This window comes from Periplaneta americana, chromosome 2 (assembly GCF_040183065.1).
Source record: "Periplaneta americana isolate PAMFEO1 chromosome 2, P.americana_PAMFEO1_priV1, whole genome shotgun sequence".
Classification (NCBI taxonomy): Eukaryota; Metazoa; Arthropoda; class Insecta; order Blattodea; family Blattidae; genus Periplaneta; species Periplaneta americana.
This window is the reverse complement of record NC_091118.1, coordinates 88,042,298-88,058,508: the sequence shown is the minus strand read 5'-3', so window position 1 is coordinate 88,058,508 and position 16,211 is coordinate 88,042,298. Positions and strand designations below refer to the sequence as shown.

Here is a 16,211-nt window from a genome sequence, read left to right as displayed (position 1 = left end):
GCTTCTACGGTCTGCTCACATGAATCGTATTGGGTCTTTTGTAGAAGAAAGTTGACACAGTTGTATTGGAATGATATTTACAAAAAATTTAGCATGAAATTGCACATATGTAGATATAGCATCACACAGACAGTGTTTATGTACAGTAAATGTTAAATTCGACCAATTTAGTTTGACGACGATTTCAGGAAAGATTCAGGAGGTAATGTTCCAAGTCATACAATGATCCATAGCCTTGCGAATAAATGTCGCAAGAGAGAAATGTTACGGTACAGATAAAAAACTTAAAAGATGATTTTCTGTGCTTATCAAGAAAAATTTGGATAACGTTGAACACTACTTCAAAAATTTTCCTAAAAAATTGCTTTGTCTTCTTTCACAAGAAGGAGGTACCAGTATTATATCTTAAAATTCTGTGCGAAATTATTATACAATTATTGAAGTTAAAACCATATAAACTGATCCAAATCTCCTGTTGGTTTAATCTCCATGAGTAGGGCCTATATAAATTCCAAAAGCAATAGACAGGTATTGGAGCTCTGAGAAATCCAATTTTCTTCATGAAGAGGTCCTTCATTGATATGAAAATAGGACAGTGGCGGTTTCTCGGGGGGGGGGGAAGGGAGGAACGTCCTCCTCACATTTTTCTTCTTTTGAAAGTAAATACCAAATTAAATATATGCCTTGAAATTCGAGGAAGATTCCATAATTTCTAAGTTCACAGCTATAAGAAAACCTCGATTGATCGAGTTTTAAACGACGCGCACTCATGTGCCAATAGAAAACTGTGAGAAAGATGCGAGATTGTTTGTGTGGAGGAAAGCAAATCCTTTCCTCCTTTCCTACAGTTAACACAAATAGATAACAGCGCACTAGCAGCCAGTGAAAGAAGCAGAGTTTTTAAAGCAACCGAATGAACAGTTAGGGAGGAGATCCTCCTCTGAATCAGCGCATGGGCGGGAAATAGAAACCAACTGCTCTTGCAGCAAACTCGCTACCGCTGCCATCTAACGATGCTGCATTCAACCAGACTATAACACATCTAGGAGGAGGCACAATAAAAAAAAGAGTTTTAACGCAAAGCTATGAAAGACACCATATAAACTTTTTTTAACTCATAAATCAAAATATATTATTCGTTGCATTTTATATAAGCTACTACTCATGGTTTGAAACTTTCGAGGATATCTGAAAATTGAAGTTAGATTTATATAAAACAAAGAGGAAGTAGTTTTACGTTAGTATCGCATATCTTCTTGGCCCCTGAAATTCACTTCCATTCATTGTCTACTAGATAGGACAATAGCCAAGTTGTCAGTTTTGTACAAATATATTTGAAATTGAAAGTAACTCCAAACTACATTATTTTTAACACAAAAAAATTAATCGGCCATCTGCAGCTTTGAGCAATAATGGTAGCATGACTTTACAAGAACTGACATTCTTCAAAAGCATGTGATACTGAACTTGTAAAATGTACATGTGGCAACAAAGACCATGTGAGTGGGTGCAGTGTTCTCGCTTTCATAACAGATTGTTTCTCATTTCCACTTCCGTAAAATGGGTTTAGTTATATGTTAGTAGCTAGTCTCTACCAACACGTGTGATCCTGTAGTGTGCGGTAAAAATGCTGCGAGTTTGTGAATTTCCTTGTAATTGTTAATTTGTGCAATTATTCACCAATGAATGGAAGTGAAAACATATTTGGACAATTAAGGAAACTCAGTTTACAAGAACAGTGCATCCTACAGCTGAGCTAACCGTTTGAAATCTATTTTAAAGGTAAAAAGTTGTTGCTGCTGTATATTATTATTGTAAAGTAACCATTGTTTCCCCCCTTCCCCTGCTCCGAATCTCTCTGCTGACCATCCCCCCCCTTTTTTTTTTTGGTAAGCCCTTTGTTAAATTATTGCCAGCACACTCCTGATACAACTCGTGGAATGCTAGCTGTTGTTTTCAATGTCTAAGAAATGCATCTGCGACATGGCGTGGAAATCGTAAGTTCGAATACTGCTTAAGGCTTAAGGAATAATGTTCTTTGTCAATGAAATATCTTATTTTGCCATAAGTGAAGGTCCAGCATCATGCTGACCACATGTCACGGAAGCCCCGCCATCTGTCATCTAATATCAGGCAGGTAAAGCTCAAGAAATGGTCAAAAGGTAAATTGGTCGATGAAACGGTGAACGGGAGAAAAGTTCAGAGCAGAAGATATCAGATGATAGACACATAATATTGATCATATGTGGGGACAGAGAGGAAGGCGGAAAATAGGGACAATTGAAGAATGAGGGGCTTGCAGTGGAAGATCTGTCCTTGGGCAAGAAAACTATGAGTGAATGAATTCAATTATGTACCGGTATACATTATGTAATCATTTTGGTAAGAGCTTAACCTACTTTAAATGCTATTTGTAACTTACTGTGCATTTATACTTGATGCAATCAGTCCAGTAAGATGAAGCAGAAAATTTTGTTCTGAGTACAATAGGATTCCCATGAACCAGAGCTGGACCTGTTCCTATTATTCCACCAGCTGAATGGTACATGGGCAGTGGGTTGTACATTACATCATCTGGAGTTAGAGCTAATAGATACTTAACAGCCATAGTTATCAACAGATACCTGCAAATTATAAATAGGTATATTTAATACAATTTATAAATATGTACAGTCAGATAGAATGAATAAATGAATGAATGAATGAATGAATGAATGAATGGACAGACAGACAGACAGACAGACAGACAGACAGAGTTATTCGTCCAATAGATCATATACAATAATGGATGGATGGATGGATGGATGGATGGATGGATGGATGGATGGATGGATGGATGGATAGATAGATAGATGATTAAATGAATGAATGAATGAATGAAGAACAGACAGTAACTGGAGTAAATTATTTCAACATGCTAAGAGAGTGGCTGATACCTCAACTCTAGGAAGACTATGAAAACTAAACTTCATTCTCATGAAAGTTGGAGCTCCACCTCACTACCATGGAAAGGTTCTACATCATTTAGGCTATATGAACATCTTCCAAGACATTGGATTGGCCATTTAACAGGCGAGAGCATGGCACTCACAAGTACACTACCTGGTACCGGTACCAAGAAGCTGAATCTAGACCCTGCGAACTCTTCTGTGAGAACATATCAAAGACAGAGTTTTTTCCAATGTATTTATCTGTGATTTTTTTTCCCTTCACTTCCTGACAAACTTCAAGATATTCCCTACAAAACCGTGTAAAATACCGGCACTCGTCTATAACTATAATGGTTTGGTTCCCATAATATACCGGTACTGAAAGTATCTATTTCATTTGTAATAACCATGAATAATTCATTTTGAATATTGCGTACACTTGCAGTGTAGGCTTTCACGGCCGGAGTCTATAGATGTAGATTCATTTTCCGGGCTGAGAGGCCGTGGTTTATTAGTTGGTTTTATACCAGACGTTTCGTCTGCAACTGCGGCAGACATCTTCAGTGGAGTGGTATCCGAGGTCGCAAGACTCTTCTCGGCGTACCTGAGGCAACTGATCCTGTGTCTGGTTGTGCAGGCGTATTTATAGTGCGGCTTGCGGGCCGAGGCCTGTTGTCGCTGCGGTCCGCGCCGCTTTGTTCGCTGCTCCCGTTCTGGGTTCCGTCCTTTTGTTGTAGTGGCTTCTTATCTGTTCTGTTTAGGACCGGGTACCAACACTTGTTTAGCTTTACGCCTTCTTCCTTGCGATTAAAGTTGTTGTTATGTTTATGTATTTCGATCGCTTCTCTATGTAGACGGGGGAAGAAGTGCGTCGTCGTGCTCAAGATGTCCGTGTCCCTGAATCTAATGTTGTGATCGCCTAGGACAGATCGACAAATCGGCAGTGGCAGCACATGCCTATCAAGAGGGCGATCACAACATTAGATTCAAGGACACGGACATCTTGAGCATGACGACGCACTTCTTCCCCCGTCTACATAGAGAAGCGATCGAAATACATAAGAAATCGCAAGGAAGAAGGCGTAAAGCTAAACAAGTGTTGGTACCCGGTCCTAAACAGAACAGATAAGAAGCCACTACAACAAAAGGACGGAACCCAGAACGGGAGCAGCGAACAAAGCGGCGCGGACCGCAGTGACAACAGGCCTCGGCCCGCGAGCTGCACTATAAATACGCCCGCACAACCAGACACAGGATCAGTTGCCTCAGGTACGCCGAGAAGAGTCTTGCGACCTCGGATACCACTCCACTGAAGATGTCTGCCGCAGTTGCAGACGAAACGTCTGGTATAAAACCAACTAATAGACCACGGCCTCTCAGCCCGGAAAATGAATCTACATCTATTGCGTACACTACTTTTAACACTTGAATATAATTAATTGATTAACTAGTGGACTTACTCGTGTTAATTATGTAAGATTTGTCCGGCTTACAGCTGTTTCAGTGCTTACGCACCATCCTCAGAGCCTACTAGATCACGGCGTCATCTCGAACTTCTCTGCCTGTTTTGTGGGTGTGTTCGATTGTTGAAAGCTGTTGAAGAGTGGAGTCAAATAGTGTGTGTGTACTGAAATTGATTTGTGTGTTGAGAATTTGATCGGGGTGTGTTTTAGTGTGTTTGTATATTTCATGTTGTTCTAGTGTGTTGAGTTTTTGGTTCTTGGGTTGTATGTGTAGGATTTCCATGTCCGTATTTATGTTATTGTATGTATGGTTAGCATTGGTTATGTGATCTGCGTATGTAGATGTATTGTGTCCTCTGGTTATTGCTTTAATGTGTTCTTTGTATTGTGTTTGAAATGCTCTGCCTGTCTGTCCTATGTAGAACTTGTCGCAACTATTAATGTGAGTTTGTATACACCTGTGTGGTTGTATTTATTTGTTTGTGTTTTTTTATGTGTTGAGATGTCTTTGTAGTGTGTTTTCTGTTCTGTATGTTATGTTGTATTTTTGCTTTCTGAATGAAGATGCGATCTTATGTATGCTTTTGTTTTCATATGTTAGTGTGATGTATTTCTTGTGTTCTTGTATTTGTGTTGTGTTTTGCGTGTTTTTGTGTTCGTTAAGTTTTTGTTTTGTCTTTCTTATGATGTTGTCTATTATGTTTGGATTGTATCCGTTTTCTTGTGCTATGTATTTGTGTTCACTTCTTCATTGTAGTGTTGTTGGCTCATGGGTATGTTGAGTAATCTGTGTACCATTGTCCTGAATGCAGCATGTTTGTGTTGTATGGGGTGGTTAGATGTGTTGTGTATGGGTGTGGTGGTGGTGGTTGGTTTTCTGTATATTTTGTAGGTGTGTTTGTTGTCGATTTTTGTTATGGTGATGTGTAGGAAATTTATGGAGTTGTTGTTTTCAAGTTCTAGTGTGTATTGAAGTTTTGGGTGTAATTTGTTTATGTATTGGTGTAGTTTGTGTATTTGTATTTTGTTTCCTTTGTATAGTATGAGAATGTCGTCTACGTATCTGTGCCAGTATATTATGTTGCCTGCATATTTGTTGTGTTCATTATTGAGTGTGTATGTTTGTTCTATGTTGTGTAAAAATATCTCTGCTAGTATGCTGGATATGGGTGATCCCATTGGCAATCCTTCTGTTTGGGTGTAGTATTTGTTGTTGTGTGTGAAATAGTTTTGCTTTGTTATGATGTCTGTGATTTCGATGATTTCTTCGATGTATTCTTGTGGTGTGTTGTTATCTGTGAGCATTTGTTTTAGTATCTGTAGTGTGTCCTGTATTGGTATATTAGTGTATAAGTTGGTGATAGGCCTACTCCATAAATTTCCTAGACGTCACCATAACAAAAATCGACAACAAACACACCTACAAAATATACAGAAAACCAACCCCACCACCACACACATACACAACACATCTAACCACCCTATACAACACAAACATGCTGCATTCAGGACAATGGTACACAGATTACTCAACATACCCATGAGCCAACAACGCTACAATGAAGAAGTGAACACAAATACATAGCACAAGAAAACGGATACAATCCAAACATAATAGACAACATCATAAGAAAGACAAAACAAAAACTTAACGAACACAAAAACACGCAAAACACAACACAAACACAAGAACACAAGAAATACATCATACTAACATATGAAAACAAAAGCACACATAAGATCGCATCTTAATTCAGAAAGGAGAAATACAATATAACATACAGAACAGAAAACACACTACAAAGTCATCTCAACACACAAAAAACACAAACAAATAAATACAACCACACAGGTGTATACAAACTCACATTAATAGTTGCGACAAGTTCTACATAGGACAGACAGGCAGAGCATTTCAAACACAATACAAAGAACACATTAAAGCAATAACCAGAGGACACAATACATCTACATACGCAGATCACATAACCAATGCTAACCATACATACAATAACATAAATACGGACATGGAAATCCTACACATACAACCCAAGAACCAAAAACTCAACACACTAGAACAACATGAAATATACAAACACACTAAAACACACCCCGATCAAATTCTCAACACACAGATCAATTTCAGTACACACACACTATTTGACTCCACTCTTCAACAGCTTTCAACAATCGAACACACCCACAAAACAGGCAGAGAAGTTCGAGATGATGCCATGATCTAGTAGGCTCTGAGGATGGTGCATAAACACTGAAACAGCTGTAAGCCGGACAAATCTTATATAATTAACACGAGTAAGTCCACTAGTTAATCAATTAATCATGAATAATTATACTTAATGGAATATTAATGACTTATAATTTGAAAATATAACAAAAAAGCAGTTAGAAATATGGTTATAATAACAACTTTTATAAATATGTTAAACACAAAGTGATACAAAGTGTTAAAAGTGTGTAGGCTAGGCTAATGAAGATGTATTGGTGTAACAAATGTCAGTTTACTCTAAATCAGCTTGAATGATTTTCTTTTCCATTTTATTTTTTACATAACATGGAGAGATAAATAAAACAGTAGGTCTCATACGATATCTTAGAAAATTATTGTTTCAGAGAAAGTATTATCTACAGAATTTTTCCTCCACTTCAAAACTTCAGAAAAACAGGCTTAAAGATATCTAGGCGCATTGCTTCCTAATAGATATCAACATAACCCTACCTTTAGGGAAATGGAGATATATAGGCCTACCATTAAAATCTGCATGTTGCTGCTAATAATATAAGGTTGTCTATACCTATGTGACAAACCAGGTTATTTTGGATTTTTTAGGACACTGTAAAGATCTTTAATGTGGCACATTAGTACGGAAGTCACAGTTCTTCGATTCTACAAGGAATGTGGAAAAACCCCTACTTCAATTCGTTTTTCTTTTCTCAAGTTCTATTCTTATTAGTGGTACCAGTACTTGTAATCTAATAACTATAATGCTGTTATTTTGTTCAGATAATATCAGTAATTGATCCAAGACAAGATCAATAACAAACTAGTTAGGCCTATGTAATATTAATCAGGGGCGTATTTTACGGGCTACCGGGGCTACCGGCGGTAGCCCAAGGAAATTACAAAAGAAAAAGTTTATAATATAACATAATGTAATAATTTTGTATTATTAGTTTTACCATAGTAATTAAAATTAAAGTAATTGTTAGATATATTTTGTGTAATAATAGGGTCAGCGGTAGCCCAAACCCTTTAACCAGTATACGCCACTGATATTAATTATTAAAATAATATGTAGGCCTATAGTACTGTGCTATATTAGAAGATCACCAATATTTTCGAACGAGTGGCACCATATTCACCTGATCCTTACATACAGTACCTACTCTACCAAACTGTCCAAAATATTTCCTACTTCTAGGAACTACCTGCTACCAACCCTAGCTACCAAAGTTTAGGGGCCATAAAGTTCAGTCATGGAAAGTGCTGTTACTTATTTGTCAAATGAGGAATAAAAGAATGGTAAACTATTCATGTCCATTAATATTTCTATCAATCAGAAACTTGTAACACTGTTATTTATGAAAAAATGAAACAACACTGAAAGTTCTTATAATATAGCTATGCATAGCTATTATAATGAAATAAATTTTTATGAACACTATAAAATATTTAATCACAAGGTGTCTTATCTCCAGGGCAACTTTTATTTTGTGTTGCAGATATAATGATGTAATTACAAGTATCTTTAAAGTTCAGTCTATGAATGCTTTTTGTTTTCAACTTCGCACAAACTCACCTGATACCAGCAATCTTAACTCTTATTAACATTGTATAAACTGCTAAAAGAACTTGTACATATACATATATAGACTGATTAGTGTACTATGTAGCCAATTGGTGATGTATGCAATGGAGGAGAAAGGAACTGGCCATCCTACCCCATTATCTCCTGACCTAGTTGCCTCATAAATGGTCCTTTTGGTATCACTTGTGAGGTTCAGACCTGTCTTCGGACAGTTGACTAAACAACAACAACAACACACACATATATAATATATATATATATATATATATATATCATTATGTAATGTTACGAGTAACTTAACAATAATTAATTTCTGTTATTTTTATGTCTTGCACAATTTTTACCGAGAATGTGGCATCACTGCAGCTTTTGGTAAGCCAGTTGTTCCAGATGTGTATATATAGAGCATTCTGTCCTTGTATCCTGGTGTTTCCACATCAGGTGGAGTAGTTGAGGCAGATTCCAGGAGTGTACTTAAATTTTTCACATTATTCTTCTCTGATAGTTCTCCTCCTAACTGATACTGATCCAATGGAAAATCTAAGGAGCCAACAACTTCTTGCAATGCTGTGGATAACAGAATTATAAACCATATCATAAATGCTTTCATTCATTAACAAACAAGAAAAGTGTGCACTCTTAAACGAAAATGTTTGGTGACATGATCAGTTCTACTGTAGAAGGTTGTTTCGGCTCATTTGATAAAGCATGGATCATTCGAAAATTTGTGGCAACACTTTTAAGATCAAATATTTATTCACAATTAACATAATTACAGTTCCTAAAAGTAATTTACTCTAGTATCACGTACCCATCACCACACTCTGGAAGATGACAGATTCCATCCACAGTGTCACTTTGCTCTAAGCTTCTAATTGATTGGTCTACAACTGTTATAATGACTTCTCTATTTCTAAAACGTACATCTCTCAGTGGTTCTTTCATTTTAGGGAAAAAGTCATATTTGCAGGAACTCATATCTGGAGAATATGGAAGATGCTCTAAATTCCTCAGCTCCCCCTGCTAAGTAAATTATTGGGCAACCATGCCACAACGAGCACCATCGTGAATCAAATGGGATGGGTATTAAAAGATTTCTGCGCTTCTGGTGCATTGGTGCTTATAAATGGTGTTCCAAGAAATTTACTGTAATATGCAGCATATCATATGCACTTAATTTTGAATCAATTAAATATTTCCAATGCAATTGGAACAGAGTGAGTTTTTACTACATCTCCATAATCATAAACTACATAATTTTAAGAGGATCGTACTCTTGTTTATTTTTTTTTTGCATTAGGCGTTATAAATAATAGTATTATTATTAGAACCACTACATAATATAGAGTATAAAATGAGATTATTAACTCAGTTTACAAATAACATATATCAGACACTACTACATCTCATATTACTAGCCGTGGACTTACATTAGTCACCGCTAGAGAAGCTGAATACTAGCAGTATTGCCATTCATTTTTAATGACTTATAGCAGAGCCATCTTCAATTACAAGCCTGTGCATGGGTAAGTTTGGCAATGCTGAGTGGAGGCTGGCTAAGGCGAAATAAAGGCATGACGTTTGACGTTTTAGTGCTTTGATTTCGTTGTCATATGTACATATTCGACATTAATTGATACAAAATTAAGTGCGTATGATCAAGATTCAGTGTATTGATGTACGTAATTTATTATGGAATCCGAAATGGTATTTTTTTGAGTTTCAGAATACTGTGTAAGTACTTGCATACAGCCACTTATAACTTTAAAAAATTAAAAGCATACATGTTTTTTATTGATGGTACAAGGGAAAATAAATAAATACTGTACTTAAACAAATGTTACTTGTACCAAAAATAAATAAAATAACGACGTACTTTTGCAATACCCTATTCCAATCAATTAACCATTATGTGGCTAGTAAACTGACAATGTTTTGCCGCTTTATGTTGTTTCACCTCTGACGTGAAAGGTCTAGGATATCATATACATTTTAATTTCATGTGATTATCTGTCGTGCTTTTCTATAAATATTTCAGATGCTCAGGAAGCCAGTTTTAGTTTGAACCTCGCCAGTCACCATAACAATACTGTTATCCTACATTATTTGTTTTTAAAACATAATTTTAAATAAATATAGACCAAACTGCAGAAAATAAGCTAAGAATGTAAACTATGCAAATAAAATATAAATGTAAACAGAGGAAACTATTGACATATTATAATAAAGTATGAGGATGTAAATACAGTTAGGCCAAGTAAATGAAGAAACATACCTTCAACATAATGCATAACAAAACACATCATTATCTATTAAGTATGTGCCAATTAGCGTAAACTCAATGAACTTTAAATCCTGTAAATACGAAGTGAAAAGTAACACGTTTATAACTAATTTATTACAAAAGACATAACATTAATAAACAAACCTTGAAAACCAACAAAGTGAGTGTATGCATCTACAAATTATAGGTAGTTCTGACGTATAGCTGGCATTCCGAATCTTCAACAAAACTGCAACATTTATGGGATCACAAAACAGAGCTGTTTACAATGAATGAACTTGAAAATCAACGGCATAACTTAATTGATATAGCAGGTGAGACCCAACAATTTGGCTAGAATTCTGATACACCACAAACCACAAGTAAGAATATAAAAATGTAGTTATACAATATCTAATATTTAGAAGAATTGTCAATCACTTTGTCATTAATAATAACCGTAAAATTACTAAAGACTGTAGCCATATTTTCATTTATTGTCTTGTTTTTATCGCCAACACGCACTTAGTTCATAATACATCAACAATTTAACGTTTGGTACGACCGCGAACATAATTCCATCGACACACACTTATACTGTAACATTAATTTACATTGAAAATCGGCATTGGCACAAACATATGTTCTGGAAAGTAGGCCTCCGCTTGACAGTTAATTACAGTGTTGCCGACGTATGGCTCCGGCTTGTAACTGAAGAAGGCCCTGCCTACAGTATATTATGTATAGGCTGTTAAAATTCACATACTTCATTATGTCTCATAAACAAAATTCATCATCGTCATTGTTATTGTCGTCATCTGACATGTAGATATCAATTTTACCTGTTACAGCTCAATGCATTCTTTTCAACGGACTTCTTACGTTTTTCTACCTATAATTGATATTTTGTAATTTATTTCTGAGTCCTCTTTGGTTTAATTCCATCAATGCGTTCATTGTTATTCTTTCGATAATTCTGTATAACTTTTGCAACTGTAATGTCAGTCTTGCTTGAAAATTCTCTCGCAGTTTCTTTTTAGTCTGAACAATACATGTAAAACCAATGATTTCGTCATGAATTTAATTTATATTGATATGTGTTTTACTTTCTAATTACCGTATACGAAGCACAGAGAAAGTATAGTGATGTTGCAATAGTACATTACGATACAAGGTTGGGAAGTGATTTTTACAAAATCGAGAAAAAGTTTGAAAAACAAGCAGAGCGAGTTTTTAAATTTCCAAAATTTTATAATGCACTTCACAAACGTGTATTGTACATTTTTTGCACGATCATATTTTTAAAATTGAAAATACAATATATTTTGCATTGAAAATTTAGAGTAATATTATTCCAAAGCCTTCGTAAAACTGTACTGTAATAGTACCTAAGTAACAATAAGTGCACAGTAATTAGTCTATTTCAGTAGAGTTCTATGTTATCAAGCGTAGTTTCCCTAGCAACAAATTTCTATGTGGAAATTCTAATTTTCAAGACCTAACAACAAAAGCTGTAAATACAACAAAAACACTATCGTGCAAAAAATATATTTCAACACTTTTGCGGAAATACACGTTTTTAGTAGGCCTATCTCTCGCACAGAAAAAAGTGGTTTTTGATACGCCGCCTGTCTCTGTAAAGAAATTTAGGCCAATACTAAATTATAAGGAGAATATTGCTCTCATTCAGTATATATGAGTGAATGGACTCTGGAATGTTGTACATGAATGTTAATGAGGCTTTATTTAAAAATGTTATTTTCATTGAATACCGGTATTTTTCTTGCAGAAGATGAAGTGACAAGTAAAACGGTGTGGGTATAAACGACTGTTTCGCATAAATTAATTATGCTCCGTAATTAAGTCTCAATCGAAAACTTCCAATATAAATTTTAGAGCTGAAAGAATTCTACACGTTTTTTCTTATTTTATTGATGTAACCCTATTTCTAACGGAAATAGAGGAACATAAATATGAGTAGCCTACCAATATCACATACTATCTCATTATAATTATGTTTTACGTGTTTTGCAATAATTCAGCTTCTATAACACGTTGGGAATGCTATTCTTATTACTTATTACCGTTTAAATCTTATGTTCCTGGCTTATGATTTAAAAGTAGTGCCCAAGTGAAATTATTTAATATGCGTTTAAACAAGAGGACGCAATTTCGCTTTCTGGATTACAAAGAAAAGACATTTTCTATAATTCCAAAATTTAGATACGGCATCTGTATTTGACTTCATTTATACATTATACGGTTTAAGTGGACATATGTAATTAATTTTACACATATTTACATAAAATAACTACGGTAAATATATTCTGCATATATTGTAATTACTTCTAACCAGTGGCGGCCGGTGAGACATTCTGATGGTGGTGCCAAAAATGTAAAAAGGTTGCACGCAAATCACCAAGTGAAAGGTGATAATCACAGCTCATGTTTACATTATGTTAAATAAAACAAATTAATTAAGCGAGCTGTTTTACCAGGTGTGCAGTTAATAATGCACCTAGTATACGAAACCAAAAACAGCAATAAACGCTTTTCTAACTTAAAAATATGCTTATATAAAATTTATCATTTGAATGTTAAGAGAGGAATTTAACTGATCAGTAACATTTTTAAATTCCAAGCAATGTACTCACCAAAGTGCCAATCCAACGCCGAGACAGAGACATCTGCATCTGGATTAAAAAGAACGGTAGGCTCTACTGGAAATCCATTCGTCGTTCCTTTTTGTTGGCAAACAAGTCTATCACTTTTGCATTGAAACCTTCAATCTTGCATACGAAAGATTTTTCGCAAGATAACATTCCTAAAGCACTCAATCTTTCTTCCTTCATAGTGTTTCTAAGAAATATTTTTATTCTTTTCAGCATAGAAAAGCATCGCTCAGCTTCAGAAGTGGAGATAGGCATTGTAATTAACAATTTCAAAATTTTGATTGTCTCCTCGAAAGTATCACATAGTTCATCTTCTAGAATTAAGGAAAGAAATGGAACTGCTCCAGAAACTGCTCTTAATTCAGGCCTACCATAGAAAACTTCTAGCTCGCCCTTCAGCTTTCGTTTGTCCAGAAATGAATAAACTTCTGTCATTTCATCAAGATATTTATCCGGAAAACTTCTAATGTATTTATCAAAACTTTTAACCTCAAACAAGTTGGTAGCAGTGAGGTGTCCCGTGAACTGAAATCGGGTTTTTATCTCAGAAAGGATAGCATCACATACTTCCAAGGCATCTCTTCTTCTGAAGTCATCATCAGTTCGCGATCTCTTAGCAGGCATTACTTCGTCACACTCATTGAAAATTGCACCAATGTCGTCTCTGATTCTCTGAATTATGATTTCAAAATTCTGAATATCTTGTTTTACTTTAATTGGCTCAGCGATTTTCTTTTGTAATTGATTAAAATTTATGTCGACATGAGGCATTATCTTATTGAAAAATGTCAACCAGAAAACAAAATATTTATTTTGAAGTCTTTGTGTGTAGGAACCTGCTTTTTCAATAGTAGATGACGACTTTATGTTTTCATTATTTTCAATAGTTTGCATCACTTTAATAAGGTCTTCTCTGTTCTCAAAAAGATCTTTGACTACACGTGAATGGTAATTCCATCTAGTGGGTGATACTCGGGGCAAACTTTTCTCTATGATTTCTCGCATTACTTTTGATCTTTGTGGTGAATTCGAAAAAAAAAAAAGAACAAATTCCTGAGAGATGTGCAAAAAAAGTGCGAGCCTTACGATTAACAGAGGCAGCTGTGGACATAATGAGATTTAGTTGGTGCGCATAGCAATGGATGTAATTTGCATTCGGGTACTTGTCTTTAATCAACTTTTGTACTCCATTTAACCCTCCGCTCATGAAATTTGCTCCGTCGTAACTCTGAGCAATAAGTTTTCCTGGATTGTCACCAACTAAGGTCTCGAGTTCTTTTAAAATGCAGTCTGCAATAGCATTCGCATTTTGAGCTTCTGGGTTAATAAAGTTCCAAAATCTTTCCACTGGCTTCCCATTGATAACATATCGTAAGACAATTACCAATTGAAATTCACAAGATACATCGGTGGTTTCATCAGCTATTACAGCTACATAGTTGGCACTTTTTATTTCTTTGCGAACTTCTTCATGATATATCTGCAACATACATTCGAGAAGTTCGTTTTGTATAGTCTTGGAAAGGCTTTAAAGGCTGAAGACTGAGATAGATGAACTTTCAGATCTTTATCCAATTCAGCGCTGAACTGAATTAATTCACGAAACACTCCTTTATTTTCGGATGTTTCTGTTTCATCATGTCCTCTGAGCGCCAACTCCAGCGCACCACAAAACCGAATACAGTTTATAATTAAATTTAGAATGTAGGCTATCTATTCTTATCCACTTGTTTATTGTGGTTGATTATTGTTTGCCTATAGTGCGTATCCAGCTTACTCTGAATATTGGTTTTCCCCAAAAATGAAAGACTTAAACATTGTCCATGTGACGTTTAGATGACTCGTGCACTTTCATTTTAGACCATATGTGCCCTATATCAGTAATTCCGGTCTTACACCAACTTACATCTCCACCGAATAACACACATGCAAAGCAAAAGAAAGCATTTTTCTCTTCGCAGCCACAAATCCATTTGTTCTTGTAATAAATATCAGGATTGAACTTGCGGCATCGACTTTTTGTTTGTTGATGAAGATTCAGATTTGGAAGCGGTCTACCCAAATTCTTTATTGCAATTTTTTCTGCGAGCGTCCTACTACTAAATGGAGTTTGCAACAATTCACTTATTTTATTCATCTCTCCACTTTTTCCACACCAAACTCAAGTATTACTTACACCACAATCACTATAATTAACCAACACATAGGTAGCAGTCTGTTGTACTTTATTTATAGACGTCCTATTCGGTAATGATACCGAATTCTAATGTCTTTGTTAAGTTATATTCCAGAAAATCGTTACAATAACATTTCCGCAACTAACAACAAAATTTGCAAATACAGATAAATGCAAAATTTTCACAGTATGGTTAAGTCAAAATATAAATAAGTTTTAGAACTAGTAAAGTTACTGGCAAAAACACACGAAATGAACGGTGATACAGGCAATAAATGAAAACGTTTACACTTCACTTAAACAGACAGATGAATCCAAGGCAGCAGCTTGAGTAACACATGTTCATGTCCTGCACAGATCTCATATATCGTTAACAGAAGCATCAATACTAGCAACAGTGTAACGATATTTAGTTGCCGCGAAATAAAACAAATACAGTATCACACAAAATTAACAAATCGTGTTACATAATATGAGAAAATACGTAGTTGTCTTTCTAAAAATAACCATGACTGACTTTCTCTGCATTCGATACAGTTAAACGAATAATAATTTGTACTTTCAAATCCAAGTTGTGTGCATTAGTTTTGAATTGGTAACATTGCATTAAGATTTGGCGCCGAACTTTTCGTGTAAGTCTGCTTTTGAAACGACGATTTCCTGCCAAACTTTTCCAACAAACCCTGCCATCTATGGGAATTTTTGCATTACTGCGCTCTAGCGGGCGGAATTTTAACTACTGAGTCAAATTGAACTCGGCTCAGTCTCCGCCATAAGAACCGCATATGAACTAAACCAGTAGCCTTTTGTACAGTGTTATATGGGCTTACCCAAGCCCCTACAGTCTCGGCTGCTCGAAACGAGGAAACCGGGGCAAATT

General features: G+C 35.5%; 1 protein-coding gene across 1 annotated transcript in view; it reads right to left on the bottom strand.

Moving 5' to 3' along the window:
• LOC138694392 (long-chain fatty acid transport protein 1-like) overlaps nt 1–16,211 on the bottom strand; it is a 187,844-nt gene that overhangs the window by 31,997 nt on the left and 139,636 nt on the right. Inside the window, exons 4-5 of the mRNA XM_069818081.1 lie at nt 8,565–8,787; nt 2,423–2,624 (exon numbers count right to left, since the gene is read on the bottom strand). Of these exons, the coding sequence (XP_069674182.1) occupies nt 2,423–2,624; nt 8,565–8,787 (425 nt within the window). The remainder of the gene's footprint in view (nt 1–2,422; nt 2,625–8,564; nt 8,788–16,211) is intronic.